The 17781-nt window shown below is 34.4% G+C and overlaps 1 protein-coding gene across 1 annotated transcript in view; it reads right to left on the bottom strand.

Annotated features, from left to right (window-relative positions):
• Klp31E (kinesin-like protein 31E) overlaps positions 1–17781 on the bottom strand; it is a 672978-nt gene that overhangs the window by 596254 nt on the left and 58943 nt on the right. Inside the window, exon 3 of the mRNA XM_065502432.1 lies at positions 3657–3795. Coding sequence (XP_065358504.1) covers positions 3657–3795 — 139 coding nt within the window. The remainder of the gene's footprint in view (positions 1–3656; positions 3796–17781) is intronic.

Here is a 17781-nt window from a genome sequence, read left to right as displayed (position 1 = left end):
GTTGAACTTGAACCCGGTGACATAAACCTGAAAAAAAATGAAACTCATCCCATATACTATAACTTGAAGTACCTATTGCATCGTAAAATTACGGTAGAATAACCACACAAACGATTTGGCCCCGTTCAATGTATGAATTGCCAAGAATATGGACACACCAAGGCATATTGCAAATTGCCACCAGTATGTGTCATAACACATCCCAATGTAACAAATCTAAAGATGATCCTAAAATAAAAAAATGCAGCAATTGCGGAGGTAACCACACAGCAAACTACAGGGGTTGTCCTGTCTACTCAATTGTTAAAAAATCACAAAGCCAGAAACCAAAGATTTTCCCCGCTCAGCCATTAAATAACAACAATTTGAACTACCCCCCGTTGCAGCAGACATATGACAACAAAGTAACTTATGCAAATGTACTTAGAAACAACCAAACTCAGCCGCAAGTCCGTCAACTCCAAAACGAAAATATGAACCCAGAGATAAGAGAGCAAATAGAAACTCTTGTGCAATCGGTAAATAACTTTACAAACTCAATGAGTAACATGATGCAAGAAATGCTAAAGATGCAATCAATGTTATTGCAGGCAGTGCTTAACAGACCATGAACTGCCTAAGAATATGTTTTTGGAATGCAAACGGCATACGCCAACACAAAAACGAACTCGAATATTTTTTAAGAAACCAACAAATTGATGTAATGCTGGTTTCTGAAACTCATTTGACGTCCAGAAGTTCCTTTCGAATAAATGGATATGTAATATATGACACCAAAGATCCCAGAGGTAGAGCATGCGGAGGCTCGGCAATTTTAATAAAAGCTCGAATAAAACACTACTTTATGTGTGATTTTTGCGAAGATTATCTTCAAGCTACTACAATCTGTCTTGAAGATTTTCATCGAAACTTAGTGATTTCATCGATATACTCACCCCCAAGATTCTCAATTACAGAAAGTCATTATAATAGATTTTTTAAATCACTAGGCCCCCGTTTCCTGGCTGCTGGCGATTATAATGCTAAGCACACATTCTGGGGATCACGACTGATTACCCCTAAAGGTCGTGTTTCGTTCGACTCAATTTCTAAAATGAGTTTGCATGTGCTTTCGAGCGGCCAACCTACTTACTGGCCTACTGACCCACGAAAAATACCGGATGTTATTGATTTTAGCGTGATGAAAAATATCCCTAGAGAAATGATTCAAATTGAATCCTCGCTGGAACTATCTTCAGATCACTCACCCACTATTATTACTTTATTGAGCCCCCTAGAAATTGTATCCCCGACTGGTAATTTAGCGATGGCAGGCACAAGAATAAATTGGCTCAAATATAAAAAATACCTCAGTACACATTGCTCGGAAAACATACCGCTAAGAACACCAGAAAACATCGATTACTCTCTTATCAATTTCGATAAAAATCTCAGAATGGCTGCTCAACATGCTACCCAAACCCCCCGACAATTCAGATATAATAGAATTAATTCTGCAGATGTCGAACGGCTCTTAAATGAAAAAAGAAGATTTCGAAGAGAGTGGCAATTGCACAGATCCCCCCAACTAAAATCGAAGCTTAAAGATTGTATAAAAAGACTTAAAAAGCTCTTGGAATTTCGAAAAATGGAATCATTGAATAAATATTTAGAAAGCCTGGACGCAACCCCGCAATCGGATTACTCATTATGGCGAGCAACAAAAAATCTTAAAAGACCCGTTATATGTAAGTCCCCCTTGCGAAATTCAAGTGGTGGTTGGGCAAGAAATGATACTGAAAAAGGGAATCTGTTTGTTAATCATTTAAAAAAAGTATTTACACCGAACACATCAAACGAAGCAATTGAGTTGCCACCTGTTGCACCCTATTTTGGAGCAGCCGTACCCCTACGTTTTGAGATTCGAGAGATCGAAAATGCTATTGCTGATTTAAATCCCAAGAAAGCGCCTGGTATGAACAAGATCAGCAACAAGATGCTTATGGAGCTACCCCGGATAGCAATAAAAATAATTCTTTTTATTTTTAATGCTATATTACGACTTGAATATTATCCTCCAGAATGGAAGGTTTCACTGGTTACCATGATACCCAAGCCGGGAAAAGATCACACAAAAGAAGAATCATACAGACCCATCAGCCTACTGTCTAATATATCAAAGCTATTTGAGAAGATACTTATGAACAAGTTGTACCCGATGTTAACTGAAAACAATTGTATTCCGAATCATCAATTTGGATTTAGAAGAAAACACAGTACTATCGAACAAACCCATGGACTTGTAAATATGGTGAGAAAAGCGTTTGAAGAAAAGAAATACTGTTCTGCACTCTTCATCGACATCTCTCAAGCGTTTGATAAGGTATGGCATGCTGGATTAATATACAAATTGAGTCAAAATTTACCGGCAAACACACATAAGCTGTTGGAAAGCTATTTAACTGGTCGAACAATTAAGGTTAAAGAGGGAAACTTTTTAAGTACTGCACAACCCATTGAAGCTGGAGTCCCCCAAGGCAGTATCCTGGGACCTTTTTTATATTTGATGTATTCGTCTGATATGCCAACTAACAATCGCACTCATACATCAACATTTGCTGATGATACTGCTATTCTAAGCATTCATGAAAACCCTCAACAAGCGTCTCGTTACTTACAAAACCACATATTTGAATTAGAAAAATGGTTAAAACAATGGAAAATTAAAGTCAACGAGCAAAAATGTACACACATTACATTTACATTGCGTAGAGAATCATGCCCCCCTATTCATATCAATAACCAAACAATAATTCAACAATCTGAAGTGAAATACCTCGGAATACATCTCGATCGTCGCCTTACATGGAAAAGTCATATAGATGCAAAGTTGACTCAAATGAAATTGAAATCAATTCAAATTAATTGGCTTATTGGCAGAAACTCCACGCTTAGTTTAGATTGTAAACTTCTACTTTATAACATGATCATAAAACCGATATGGTGTTAGGGCATACAGTTATGGGGCACGGCCTCAGCGTCAAATGTAGAAAAGATCCAAAGACGCCAAAACAAGTTTCTAAGAATGATCACAGTTGCCCCCTGGTATATCAAAAACGCGAATATACACAAAGATCTAAAGGTGCCCATTGTAAAAACTGAAATCTCGAAAAACGTACAAAAATATTTAAAAAAACTTGAAGTTCACCCAAACCCGCTGGCCCGCAACATATTAGATAACCGTGGCCACACTCGATTAAGAAGGAGGGACACAGCAGACCTAATCTAGAAGGAAGAATGCCAATTTAACCAAAACAACCATGAACACACAATTTTTTCGTCCGGCACTGGCTGGACTAATTAAATAATAATATTAGATATAAGATTTGAACCACTTATTGTTAGTTCATTAAATAATGAAGATACAATAAATAAATGATGAAAAAAAAAAAATCAGATTTGCAATATATTCAACCGTTTTTGCTCTACATAAAAATGTGCTCAAATTCCGTGACTTTAGGTGCGTTGAACCACCACAAGGAGTGAAAATTTTCCAAAAAAAAGGACGCCATTATTTTTATTTACGAAAAAACCTTCAGAAAAATTATGATACCCGCAAATCAAATTTTTGAAATTAGCTCTAATATACATACATACAATATTAAAAATATACTTACTTGTTTTGATTTTGTATCATAAACAAAATCATATGTAAAAGCTTTATCTAGTCCAAGAATTATTTGGGGCTCATTATGCAATACACTTGTACAGACTCGGCACATATCAATAATTTCTCTAGAGTTTTGTGGGCGAATTCTAAAAAATATATAAGGAAAATGTTATGTTATTAAATAAAAAAACAAATAACAGGGCAAAATTCGGCTGTGCCGAATCTTATATACCCTTCACCAAAGTATACATTAATATAAAGATTAAAAATATTTTAGTAATCTATAGAAATTCTTGTGATACACAATATTTTCTATAGAAAATCTTGGGTATATCAATAGTTTCCACAGGAAGTCTTGTGTATAATAAAATTTTCTACAGAAAATCTTCTGTATAACAAAATTTTCTATAGAACATCTAATGTATAGAAAATCGTGTGTATATCAATATTTTCTACAGAAAGTTTTGTGTATAACAATATCTTCTGCAGAAAATTTAAATTTTGAAATGCCGCCATTGAAAGGATTTTCGGTCTGATGTTTTTATTTTGGAAAAACTATTAACTAAGGGTTGAAAACTTGAAAAGTAAATTAATTATAAAAACAAATTACGAATATAATTGTAATGAATTTTTAAATTTTTTGAAAACGGAAGACGGAAAGAATCGCTTTTTAAAACATCTAAAAAAAAGTGATAAATATCTTTAAAAAGCAATTTACAAAATTATTTTGTACTTTAAAAAGAAAAAACTATAATATTCTAACTTTATGTATACATTAGAGTGACAATCAGTTGTATGGAAAAAAAATTTTGTTAAAATTTTGAAGAGTGGAATATTGTGACACTAGGCCTAAATGTTAAGTGCTGAAAATTTGAGCCAAATCGGACAACGATTTCTGGACGCGCATCGAGGTCAAAGTTCAGATATATGCAAAATTTTACTATTTATATGGAATAAATAGGTCAAACTCGTTAACTTTCTGCATTGTTTTCTAGAAATATGTAGATTTATTTATATTAATTAATATTACATTAAAAAAGAATTTTTGAAAATTGACCCTGTATCTCCTTTGGGTCAAAATATATATTATATATTGTTACGAAAGTGTACTTGAATTCAAATATAACGATTTTAACGGCTGATTTAAAAGTAGCATAATGCTTTCAAATAACAGTGCTGTAAAACTGTAACATATCTGTGGGCATTATTAAATAAAAGCTTTCAGTTGATTTGATCGTAAGTTGGCAACGCTGTATTCGATTTCGAATATTCAGTTAAAGAACATTGTAGAAAGTACACCACAGATGGCGTATGTATTAGAAACCTCTAGACAGTTAAAGAGCTTTCTAGATGGCAATGCAGTGTTATAAATAGTGGCAGAGGTTGCAGTCGTGAGTGAGTTGATCAGAGACGCTTTTCGAATAAACATCATCTGAGTGCCTTAAAGTGTGTTGTGTTTTTCAAGTAAATTCGTGTACATTATAAATTGTGTCTGTAATTCTGAGAATTTATAAAAGTGTATAAAAAACATTGAGTGGCTATTTAATTCTGTTGTTGTACATTTTAAAGAAATAAAGAGTTGTTACAATTTTCAAACTACTAAACGGCTTTTATTTGCAATCAAAAGTATCCGGTTTATTTAAAGGAAATAAACCAGCGTTTTGAAAAGGTTAAAACGTAACAATTAGTGCCAGAAGTGGGATTGCAAATTAATAAGCATGAAGTTTGAGGAACCAAAAGTTGAACAACTCAAGAAAGAAATGAGTAAGGAGTGAGATCGAAAAATTCTTAACATACATATATGTTTATAAAAAAGAAACCACTAAACTTACAGCTTTAATTTTTTTTTTATTTGATTGAAATTATTATTACAATTTACAAAAAAAATTATTTTTATAGTTTTAATCACTAGTGATGAAATTTTGAACCTTTTTCGGAAACCCTTCCATTAACGTTTTTATAGTGCTTTCTGTCACTTTGCTCGAACATGTAGTCCATCTCCGTTTAAAATCTACCACACTTTTGGACACCTTTTTTGTACTCTTCAATTCTCTTTTAACAAGAGCCCAATATCTCTCCACTGGCCTTAGCTCCGGGCAGTTTGGAGGATTTGCCTCTCTTGGTACAAATACCACATTATTGTTCTTGTACCACTCAAGTGCTTGTTTGCCATAGTGACAGGATGCCAAGTCAGGCCAAAAATAAGTGGACACATTATGAAGTCTTATGAATGGAAGCAGCCTTTTTTGTAAACATTCCTTGATGTAAATTTCGGTATTTATAGAGCCCGTTGTAACAAATGAGTGGCTTCTTTTGCCGCAACTGCATATTGCTTGCCATACCAAGAACTTTCTGGGAAATTTTGTCTGCTTTTGGGTCCTAAACTTTTCTTCAACATTCCCTCGAGCATCAGCAACATAAAATTTTTGACCTGGAAGTTGCGAAAAATCTGCCAGAACATACGTTTCGTCATCCATTATGCAGCAAGAATATTTTTTTATAAAACTTGACTTCAATTTCCGTGCTCTGTTTTTGGCCTCTAAATTTTTAGTAGCGTTCCTGTCAGGAACTTTTTGAGCCTTGTATGTTTTTAAACCTGCATTAGCTTTAACTTTTCGTACCAAATAGTCCGAGCACTGAGCTAACCGGGCTGCTTTCCTACCGGATGTGTTGGGAGCTCTTTTGAAAATGCGTTCTATTTTTTTGGCTTTAGAAACATCATGTGGACCATTCCTTCTACCTGAACCAGGTTTTCTATCAACTGACAAGTTCTCCCGGTACTGTTTAATAACATTGGAAACAGTTTGACGGCAGACCTTTGTATGCTTGGCCAACTTTTTGTAAGACCAAGTTGGGTTTTGTTGAAAATATTTAATAATTTCAGTACGCACTTTTTTCTGGTCACTCATTTTAATCAGATTAACAAAAAAATTAATATAATTGACATTACACATAATAACTGACATGTTTTTCAAAGGTAACTTGATCAAAAAAAAATTCAAATAATACTTGGGTTAAAAAATGTAATGAAAAACGTGTGTTAAGAATTTTTCGATCTCACTCCTTAAGTTGGAGCTACCAACTGCAGGTAACAAAGCAGAGTTGCAGAAGAGGCTCATAGATGAATTCAAGCGGCGAGATATTGACATCGGAGCCTACGAATTTGAGTATAAAGAAGAAATGGAAGTTTCTACCCGTGTAACAACAAGCAGCATGGATTTATCCACAATGTTTGCTGCTATGATGGAGAAATTTAAAGAAGTTCAAGAAACTTCTAAAGTAAACAACGATAACCTGGAAGCGAAAATGAACGAACTTCAAGAAACTTCTAGAGTCAACAATGAAAAATTATTAGCTGAAGTTCAAGTCAACAACGAGAAACTCCTAGCTGAAATGGAAACGAAATTTCAAGAATCATCTAGAGTCACAGACAAGAAAATTCAGGAAATGTCTGAGGTTATTAACAGCAGAGTGGATGTCGTTGACAAAAAGGTGTCTGAATTAGAGAGCGGCCTAGAAAAACAATCCCAAGATGTTGATAATAAATTTCTCGATCTGGAAATGAAAATTAATAATCTTCAATGCCAAGACGGACCGGTGCGAATTATTTCAGAAACATCGAGTAGAATAAAGGCTCCTAGTTTTGATGGCAGCACACCATTTAATGTTTTCAAGTTCCAGTTTGATACAGTTGCCAAGAGAAATGTATGGAGTAATGAAGAAAGAGCTATAGAATTGATTTTGGCCTTGAAAGGGAACGCAGCAATAGTTCTTGAAAGCGTACCAGTAAGTAACAGAAATAGCTATGATGACATAATGGATGCTCTACAACGTAAGTATGGTGGAGAACACATGAAAGAAATATACCGAATGCAATTGCGTGGTAGAGTACAAAAACCTAATGAGACGCTACAAGACTTTGCGGCAGAAATCGAATGTTTGATGCAGCTTACATATCCAGACGAAAACCATCCGCTATTGGACCATTTCAAGATTGAGGCATTTGTGAATGGGCTTCGTGACCCTGATGTAAAACATGCGGTTTATGCCACACGGAAGTCAACATTTGCGGAAACCGTTTCATTCGCGTTGGCACAAGAAACAGCAAAATTAATGTCTAAGCCGCAAATATGCAAGGTACGGAATATCGAGGTTATAGCTGAAAATGAGAGAAATATAGTCAGTGAAATAATAGATGCAGTTTTAAAGGCTTTAAGTAAGAGACAAACTAAAGCCAAAGTTAAATGTTATAACTGTGGAAAAATGGGTCACATTCAGCGAAACTGCAGAGCACCAATAAAGCGAATCAGATATGTTTCAGCATCAAGAAATAACCAGATGGCGAATCATCAAGCATTACAGGAGCCACCTTTAAAGCGAGCTTGCACTGAGGGACAGGATCTGACACCCACACCTGATGGCCCTACCATCTCCATATCAGTACTGCAGCAGGAAAATAACAATCTTACTGCTAGTGGGTACATCAACGGCCGGAAGCACATCCTTACTATGGACACGGGAGCGTCGCAGTCTATCATCAGAACAGTTTTAGTAAAGAAATCGATAGAACCAATTTGCAATGTAAGTCTACGCACCGCTACTGGAGAGCCTGCCGCTGTCCATGGTAAAGTTAATGTGAAACTAACTATTGGTGGTATTAGCGTAAATCATGTCTTTGTTGTTGCCGATATTGTGGACGAAGTAATCATTGGTGCAGACTTCATGATTAATCACAGCATTACTTTGGATATGGGACAAAAAGTCATGAATTGGCGAAATGTTAAAATACCCCTTGACGTCGGATATGAGAGCAAGTCTCAAGTAAGAAAGTTAGTTTTTGTTGAGCACAAAAGGTTGCCACCGCAGTCAGAGGATTTGGTATGGGCCCGTGAGGAAGTGGAGGATTGTATAGACAATGGTTTGTTGGTGTTGGAACCAGCAGAAGTGAAAAGTGGCCATGTAACAATGGAGGCCCCCGTTGAACAGTGCAACGGCGGAATGGTTCCTGTTGGATTGCTTGGTCTGTCCCGCAGAGAAAAGATCATCAGGCCGGGTTCCAAGATGGGTGAAGGTGCTTCAGCAGAAAAAGAAATGCATGAACTCGTTCGGAGACGAATTAAAATGACAAATGACCAAATGAAAACCAGATATAGCTCACAACGTAATAAGGGTTTGTCATCCAAATTAAGGAATCACTGCAAAGGACCACATAGGGCAGTTAAGAAATTGGACGACATGGTTTATAGAATACTGAAATGTGGAAGACTGATATCGGGAATTAAGGTCTTACATCTAGAACGACTAGCCGCCTATGGGAGAAGTGAATCTATGCCTATTCGGGACGAACAGGCTTAAGCAGGGGGCAGTGTTACGAAAGTGTACTTGAATTCAAATATAACGATTTTAACGGCTGATTTAAAAGTAGCATAATGCTTTCAAATAACAGTGCTGTAAAACTGTAACATATCTGTGGGCATTATTAAATAAAAGCTTTCAGTTGATTTGATCGTAAGTTGGCAACCTCTAGACAGTTAAAGAGCTTTCTAGATGGTAATGCAGTGTTATAAATAGTGGCAGAGGTTGCAGTCGTAAGTGAGTTGATCAGAGACGCTTTTCGAATAAACATCATCTGAGTGCCTTAAAGTGTGTTGTGTTTTTCAAGTAAATTCGTGTACATTATAAATTGTGTCTGTAATTCTGAGAATTTATAAAAGTGTATAAAAAACATTGAGTGGCTATTTAATTCTGTTGTTGTTGTACATTTTAAAGAAATAAAGAGTTGTTACAATTTTCAAACTACTAAACGGCTTTTATTTGCAATCAAAAGTATCCGGTTTATTTAAAGGAAATAAACCAGTGTTTTGAAAAGGTTAAAATGTAACAATATATATGTGGCATCACCATTTGAACCACTAAGGTTATTCGGTGTTGCCAACAAGTACCAAGTACTTCAAAAAATAACAACACTTGTCCTGACTTAAAAAACTTCCTTCTTGCGGCTACAGCCTTTAACATTAAAACATATTTTACCTCTAATTTTGTAATTAAACTTATATTTAAATAAATCTTTTAAATTAGAATTAAACAAATTCTAAATTGGTGACCGCGTACAAACTAAAAGTCGTACAAAATAAAAGTTGTAAAAACTTTGCGCAGTGTTTTTTTTAAACATTTCGAGAAACTTCGAATTTTTTTTATTTTTTGTGCACCTGCTGCAATTTTGTTTTGTTACACGAGCGCACGAGGTACTCTGTTAGAAAAGAGATGTCTACAGACGAAAGGGGACAACTAGGCCCTGATGATAGTGGAATCTCGCAGGCGTCCGCCGCAAACGTCTCTGTTGTGTATGCCAGATTGCCGGTGCCTCAAATGTCCAGCTGCAACATCGTGGCGTGGTTCATTACGATGGATTTCTGGTTCACGGCATCTGGCATAACAGCGGATAGACAGAAGACCGCAACTGTGCTAGCGGCTCTGGACCCCAACATCATTTCGCAGTTGTCCGAGATGATCGCAACACTTCCCCAGTCAGATAGGTACGAGTATGTCAAGGCGAAGATTATCGTGCATTTTGCCGATAGTGAGCAGCGCAGGCTCAACCGCCTCCTATCTGAGCTTCCGCTGGGGGACAAGAAGCCGTCAGAGCTTTATTACGAAATGAAGCGTGTTGCGGGAAACACTTTGGGGGATGCAGTCTTAAAGGGGCTTTGGGCAAAACGTTTGCCTGAAATGGCACAACCTGTGATTGCAGCCTCGTCGGGTTCCCCGGCTGAATTCACAAAAATTGCTGATTCAGTTCTTGACGCCATGACACCAAACCAAATACATCGGGTCCAAGCACAACATACGAGTGAGATCAATGCGTTACATGCAGCCGTCGACGATTTAACCAACAAATTCCAGAATTTGTCAACACGAGAAGTCGACCAGCCTATAACATCGACTCGACTGGTTTCGAATGCTGGTATCACAAGAAATACGGCCGCAACGCCCAGAAATGCCGTAGTCCTTGCAGACACAACCACGTCGTGTGAACACGGTAATATCTACGTCATCAACTTCGTCTTCTGATTGACTCGACACGCCGGTGGGAGACAGTGGCGAAATCTCTCTCACCAGGTGCGAAGTTTTTCGCCTGCAGGTCAAAGACAAATATACGGACAAACACTACCTCATAGACAGCGGTGCCGACGTGTCCGTCCTGTCTCTAACATCGAGGTCACTTGACCTACATCCTACCGCTGTTACATTATACGCCGCCAACGGTTCCCCCATCAAAGTTAGCGGGGAAAAACGTACCAAGCTTGACTTCGGTCTTCGCCGCGATTTTGAGTGGTCGTTCGTAGTTGCTGACGGCACTTCGCCGATCATAGGTTCTGACTTTATTAAGCACTACGATCTACTTATCGACCTGCGCCGCAGCCGACTTATCGATAACTCAACGGGTCTTGTAGCACGACTTACACCATCATCATATAGCGCAGCAGCGGTCATTAAGACTTTCGACGCAAATATTCCCTTGGCGAACGTGATACAGCAGTTTCCTGAGATAATGAAACTGTCGCCGTATGGCTCGAGAACGAAGTCTTCCATTGTCCACAGGATCGAAACTTCAGGTCAACCCGTTTCTTGTCGCCCCCGTCGTCTTTCACCGGAAAAGTTGGCAGCCGCTAAAACTGAATTCGATTTTTTGATAAAGATCGTCATCTGCCAGCCATCAACCAGCAACTGGTCCAGTCCACTACACCTGGTCAAAAAGAAGGATGGCACGTGGAGACCGTGCGGCGACTACCTTGCCTTACTTGACGGATTTTACAGCGAATTTGAGAGGTAAGAAAATATTTTCTAAAGTTGACCTTCAAAAAGCCTTTCATCAGGTGCCGATTCATCCGGAGGATGTCCCAAAAACGGCGATCAGCACGGCGATCCGTTCGGCCTTTACGAGTTCAAGTTCATGACCTTCGGGTTATGCAACGCGGCTCGAACGTTTCAGAGGCTGATCGACGAAGTTCTTCGAGGCCTTTCGCACCAGTTGAAGATACGCCCCAACTATTACCTGACAGTCAACAAAGTTCTAACACTGAGACAACAATATATCACCCAGGGAGCAACAACCCATAGCAACTACAAGTGGAAGACGGTCACGATTCCTCTCAGGTTTAGGTGAGACCCCTCCAGCGGGGGGATTACTGTGGCATCACCATTTGAACCACTAAGGTTGTTCGGTGTTGCCAACAAGAACCAAGTACTTCAAAAAATAACAACACTTGTCCTGACTTAAAAAACTTCCTTCTTGCGGCTACAGCCTTTAACATTAAAACATATTTTACCTCTAATTTTGTAATTAAACTTATATTTAAATAAATCTTTTAAATTAGAATTAAACAAATTCTAAATATATATATATTGGGGTCTAACATTTACAACAACAGTGCAAAAATGTATTTTAACCTTTAAGACGACTTGGCAAAATGGCAGTGTTTTTCGTGATTTTAAAAGTTGAGGGTAATTTGGACCCCAAGTGCTGCTAAGGGTTAATTTCCATTTTTGCGCTGTTATTTTAAATTCGGGACTTTATGTTATATTTTCCTCAAGTTTCATTAAAATCGGCACAAAAATATATAACATTTCGCTATATTTTCATTAGAAATTCCAAATATTGAAAAATTTTACATTTGACCTTCACGATATAAAGGTTAACGTTTTCCGATTTTAGTAAAACTTTCAGACCATATTTAAAATTACCAGGATTATAATATTATGAATAAGTTTTACTTAAAATTTATAACAGTAAGGAAATTGGGCTCATTCGCCAAAATATGGAGAAAAAATTAGTTTTTCTTGAAAATCGCAAAATTTAAATCGCAGCTACGGAAAAACTGTAAGACGTATTGACATAATTTTTTCATATTTTTATTCCCTATTTTGATCTAAATAAATCCTAATGTGATGATCAACAAATTCTGAAATTAGTTTAACAAAATTTTTAATAATTTGAAAATGGAGATTTGAAACAGCCGTTAAAAAAATATTTTGTTGGGTCATACCTGTGAATAGGATAACGGTATCCTACGAACAAAAAAACTCATACACAAGTAAATACGAATATATTTTAAATAAAAATTAGCTTTTATTTTAATTTTTCTCGAAATATGTGAATTTTTTTTCCTAAATTTTTTGTTCAAGTGGCCTGAAACACGTTAATGGTCTGGCGAATTTGTAATAACTTTAATATTTTTTAACCAAATTTTGTCATTTATATCTCATTACAACGATAATTACGTACACATTTTGATTCTTTTGCATTCAATTGCAAAAGTATTAATTTAGTAGCAAAATTTTTTTCAAAAACTGAAAAATTTGCATTTTTTTTCGAATTTTGGCGATAATACAGTTTTTGGGTCATTTTGACCCAAAGGAGATACAGGGTTAATTTCCTAAAAAAAAATTTAATGTAATATTCATTAATATAAATAAATCTACATATTTCAAGAAAACAATGCAGAAAGTTAACGAGTTTCACCTATTTATTCCATATAAATAGTAAAATTTTGCATATATCTGAACTTTGACCTCGATGCGCGTCCAGAAATCGTTGCCCGATTTGGCTCAAATTTTCAGCACTTAACGTTTAATCCTAGTGTCACAATATTCCACCCGGCACTCTTTGAAATCTAAAAAAAAAATCGGATGTCACTCTAGTATACATATTGCACTGGTTCCTCTGAAGAGTCAACTCAAAATTTCTGTAAAGGCAAAAAAACTATTTTATTTAATACACTACAACGAAAGTTGAAGATGGATGATACAACTGTATTTTTTGGCGAAATTGTAGAGACAATGATGTAACATTTTTACAGTGAATAGATAATACCACTGTACATCGATTTCTTGCAAAAACTGAAAATTTAAAAATTTTGAGTTGACTCTCTTTAGGGGAACTAGATATATGTAAATATATAAATAACTAACTAAAGTATAATAAGTAGTCCAACTCTTTGACAACAGTACCTAACTCTATACATGTGTTAGTAAAAAAGTACCTAACTATAAACATGTGTGAGTAACTAAATTACACATGTGTTGGTTACTTTTAAATTTTCTACAGGCAACAGAGTTTTATAAATATGTTCTAAATTTGAGTTTGTATGAATTTTCAATACAAAAAATTGTAACTATGTCCTATAGTTTAAATTCTACAATAACAAAAAATTGCTGTCAGTATTTCCAAAAATATTTTTTTCTTAATTTGTGCAAAATAGAAACCTTTTAACAATGATAGTGTACTAGAAGTTTAAAAAAATATAAAATTATATGTGTTTCAAAGTTAATTAAAAGTTATAATTTCAATACATTTCTCTGAGCTCACACGGCACCCGTATATGTGAGAGTAATTTGAAAAAATTGAGAGTTGGACTACTTGGTATAGTTTGTAACTATAGTTATAACCATCTAAAAGTCATTTTACTGGTAAAAATATGTAAAAATGTTTTTAATATTTATTTTTGAAATAACAGATATTTATGTACATTTGAAATAAATTTACTCTGGCCACTGTGCAAAAACAATCATAATTGTTGGTATGATCTCATATTTTAATTGTTTTTTTAATTAATACCTTAAAATGTTATGAATTTAATAAGTTGTTATGTTTTTGTAAAAGCGTACTGTTTTTTCTTTAATTGTACTGGTTTTTTGACGTGGGTGTACTATTTTTCAGAATTAAAAATCTGGCTATCCTAGTGTGACCACTAAACAGCAAATATTTCCCTACATTTTGGATAATTTTTTATTTGATCTTACAATTCAAACAGCGTCAAATAACAGCTGTTGCATCATGTGTAATCGCAAAAGTAGTGTTGTTATATCATAAATTAAAAATCGCTACATGAAAACAAATCGTGAAAAGAACTCAAGCTTGAACAATTTAATAATACTAGGATCGCCTGTTGGCCGAAATTCGACCACTTTTAAAACGCTTTTTACCACTTTTATGGAAAGAATTTGGAAAACAAATTTTATATTGTGCATATCTAGAGAATAAAACCTTTTAAACCATATACATATATTTCATAAATATTGGTGGACAATAACATACTTAAAAGTGTACCACAAAAAAACGTGAGTCTATTTATATATAAGATAATTATTAAATGTTTATTTATTAAATTATATTACTATCAACGTATAAAAATTTGTACATAGGTATAATTGTACTTAAAGTCTACAACATATCCCTAATATAATAAACAATTTTGGAATTTTATTGTATTTGTTTGGATTTTGAACTAAAAATCACTTTGTTCAAACAAAACGAATATTACTATGATAAAATTAACAATAATCAAATAAGCGAACTATTAAAAAGAATAAATATATTTTTAAAATGTTGATACCAATGTATATACAAGTAGTCCGACTCTTTGAGAGCAGTACCTAACTCTATATTTGTGTTATTAAAATTTATATTTTTCACCAGCCACACAGACCTTCATAGAAATGTTTCAAATTATAATTTGTTTGAATTTTATATGATTTTCAATATGGAAAATTTAAACTCTGTCAAATAGTTTAAATTTTATTCGCTCCGCGATTTTATTAAAATTTTATTTCAAATAAAAATATTAAAAATTAGCGATTGAACGCTTTGCAAAAGCAATTTTGTTTAAAAAAAAAGAAAAACAACTGTAGTGCGATTCACTAACTTTTAACGAACCGACAATCGTAATGTTTATCGACATAAATAATCGCTTGCAGTAATAGTGTGATTCAGTAATTATTTTTTAACGATTGTTTAAGATATGGCATCTCTGTCTACAAAATATCAAAATAAGCGAAAAGTAGAAAACCATTATTTGACACACAATGCAATAATTAACCAGTGGTGTAGTGAGTACAACGTTGACTAGCAATCGGAAGGTTGTTGGTTCGACACTTGGCTGCGACTTACTTTTTTTTATTTATTTTTTAGTAAATACATAATTTTATAAATAATTCTACTAACAAAACAACTTATTTCCGTCCAAAATGTAAAGGATTACTTTTGGGACATCGCGAACAAAAATAAGTACTTCTTCCAGGTGAATAATTAGTAGTATAATCTTCAAATTCCCCTATTTTTCAGCTTATTTTTTTATATTTTATTGTAAATATTAATAAGTTAAGTAAACAAAATTGTGTTTCCATTATTTTTACGATAGTTCCAGTTACAAAAGATGAAGATGACGAAGAAAAAATTGCAAATACACTTTATCGATTAAATAAACACAACTTAAATTATTGTCGCTAACATAACGATAAAAAACTGCTTTAAGTAACAGCTGACTTCAACCGACAGCGAATGTAGTTAAAAATTTTACTGAATAGCAAATTAAAGTTTCGTTATATTTATTTTATCGATACGATTATCGTTATAAAAGTTAGTGAATCGCACTACTGCACAGTGGTTCCGCCCATAGGCCAAAAATAAATAAAACGATCACAAAATATTTAGACAAAATACAAAAAAATTATCTCTTAAATATCCAATCTTTTTAATGGCAAACCGGTTTTTACTGGAAATCAAACGGGACTTTTTAAAAATAAAATTGAAAGCATGAGCAAATATTCATTTGCAAAGCGCAGCTGAACGCTGGAAGAATAATTCAAAGCAAAAGTGCACTTCAAAACGGTCTTGCAATTGCTGTAGTCTACAAAATTAAATTATTTTCAATGGATTTTGAAGTTAAAGGTATTTATTTTATCTTTAGAAAATAATAAAAACTAACTTGTGTTGTAATTCTTGTGAAATTAATGTTTTAGTTAACCTATATGTTTGTTACTTTTTTGTAAAACTTCATTATGTTTACTTAAAGTTTTAGTTGTGTTCCCCCAAAATTCCCCCATAGGTTTCTTTTTCATTGTATTTATCTGATTCTTAAGATAATAAAAAAGCTGAAGTTAGTTGCGGAAATTTGCGGATGGGCGTGTAATCTGAAATATACTAACCCGCCCCACAGAGGGATGGCTTCATTCATTTTTTTGCTAAAATTATAAGGAGTGGTTGTAGAGCTCTGAAATTTGGCACAGATAATTATATGGACCAAACTAAGAAACAAATAAAATTTTATCAAAATCGACCACGCCCAACGCCCACTGCCCATACAATCCAAATAGATTTGTTCGCATAAAATGTTTCCTATTCAAGTAAAAGTCTATAAATTTTGTACATATATTTTCTGAAACAAAAGAAGAACGTATGCTAAGTTTTATTAAAGTCGGCCATGCCCACTGCATACCGCCCATGCAATCCAAATGCAATACATTTTTGAGCAAAAATTATAAGGGGTGGTCGTAGAGCATTGAAATTTGGAACCGAGAATTATATTCACTAAATTAAGAAAAAAATAAAATTTTATCAAAATCGACCACGCCCACTGCCCATACAATCCAAATTGATTTTTTCGCATAAAATTGTTTACATCCAAGCAAAAGTCTAGAAATTTGGTACATACATTTATTGAAACCAAAAAGGAACGCATGTCGAGTTTCAATAAAATCGGTCACGCCCACCGCCCACGAAACCCATACATAGATAAGAATATTTTTGATATTTCTTTTATTATTCGACAATTTTAAGTTTTCATCCTGTTCCGAAAACTATTATTTTTTTTAATCGAAACAAGACACTCCCACCTTTCATTTTATAAAAAAGAGCTTGGGGGAAAGTGGGGCTACATTTTTTTTTCTCCATGGAAAATCAAAAATAGAATAATAATTAGAGTCTTATAGATTTGGGCATATCTTCTTAACGGTTTATGGTTTCCCCATAATTTTTTTTTATTGATGTTGAAATGTTATATTTTTCAAATATGTTAAAGGTAAATAGTATTATTAGGAAAATTATACATATATAAAAAAATTAATTGCTTGAAAATATAAGTAAATTTTTGCTTAACACCCTTGCATGGACTTTAGTTCAATTTTCTAAAAATAAAATAAATTTTTTCTTAAAACTATAAGTGTACATTTCATCTATAAACATTTATCTACAAAATTGCATCATTTGATTGTTGAAATTAAGTGTTTGAAAATTTGACTTTTGCATCGGTACATAAAAATCTGATCCATGGAGCTGAGGTAAGCAAACATGT

This window comes from Calliphora vicina, chromosome 2 (assembly GCF_958450345.1).
Source record: "Calliphora vicina chromosome 2, idCalVici1.1, whole genome shotgun sequence".
In the NCBI taxonomy this organism is placed as follows: Eukaryota; Metazoa; Arthropoda; class Insecta; order Diptera; family Calliphoridae; genus Calliphora; species Calliphora vicina.
Note: the sequence above shows the minus strand (reverse complement) of the source record. Positions and strands in the feature narration are given on the sequence as shown.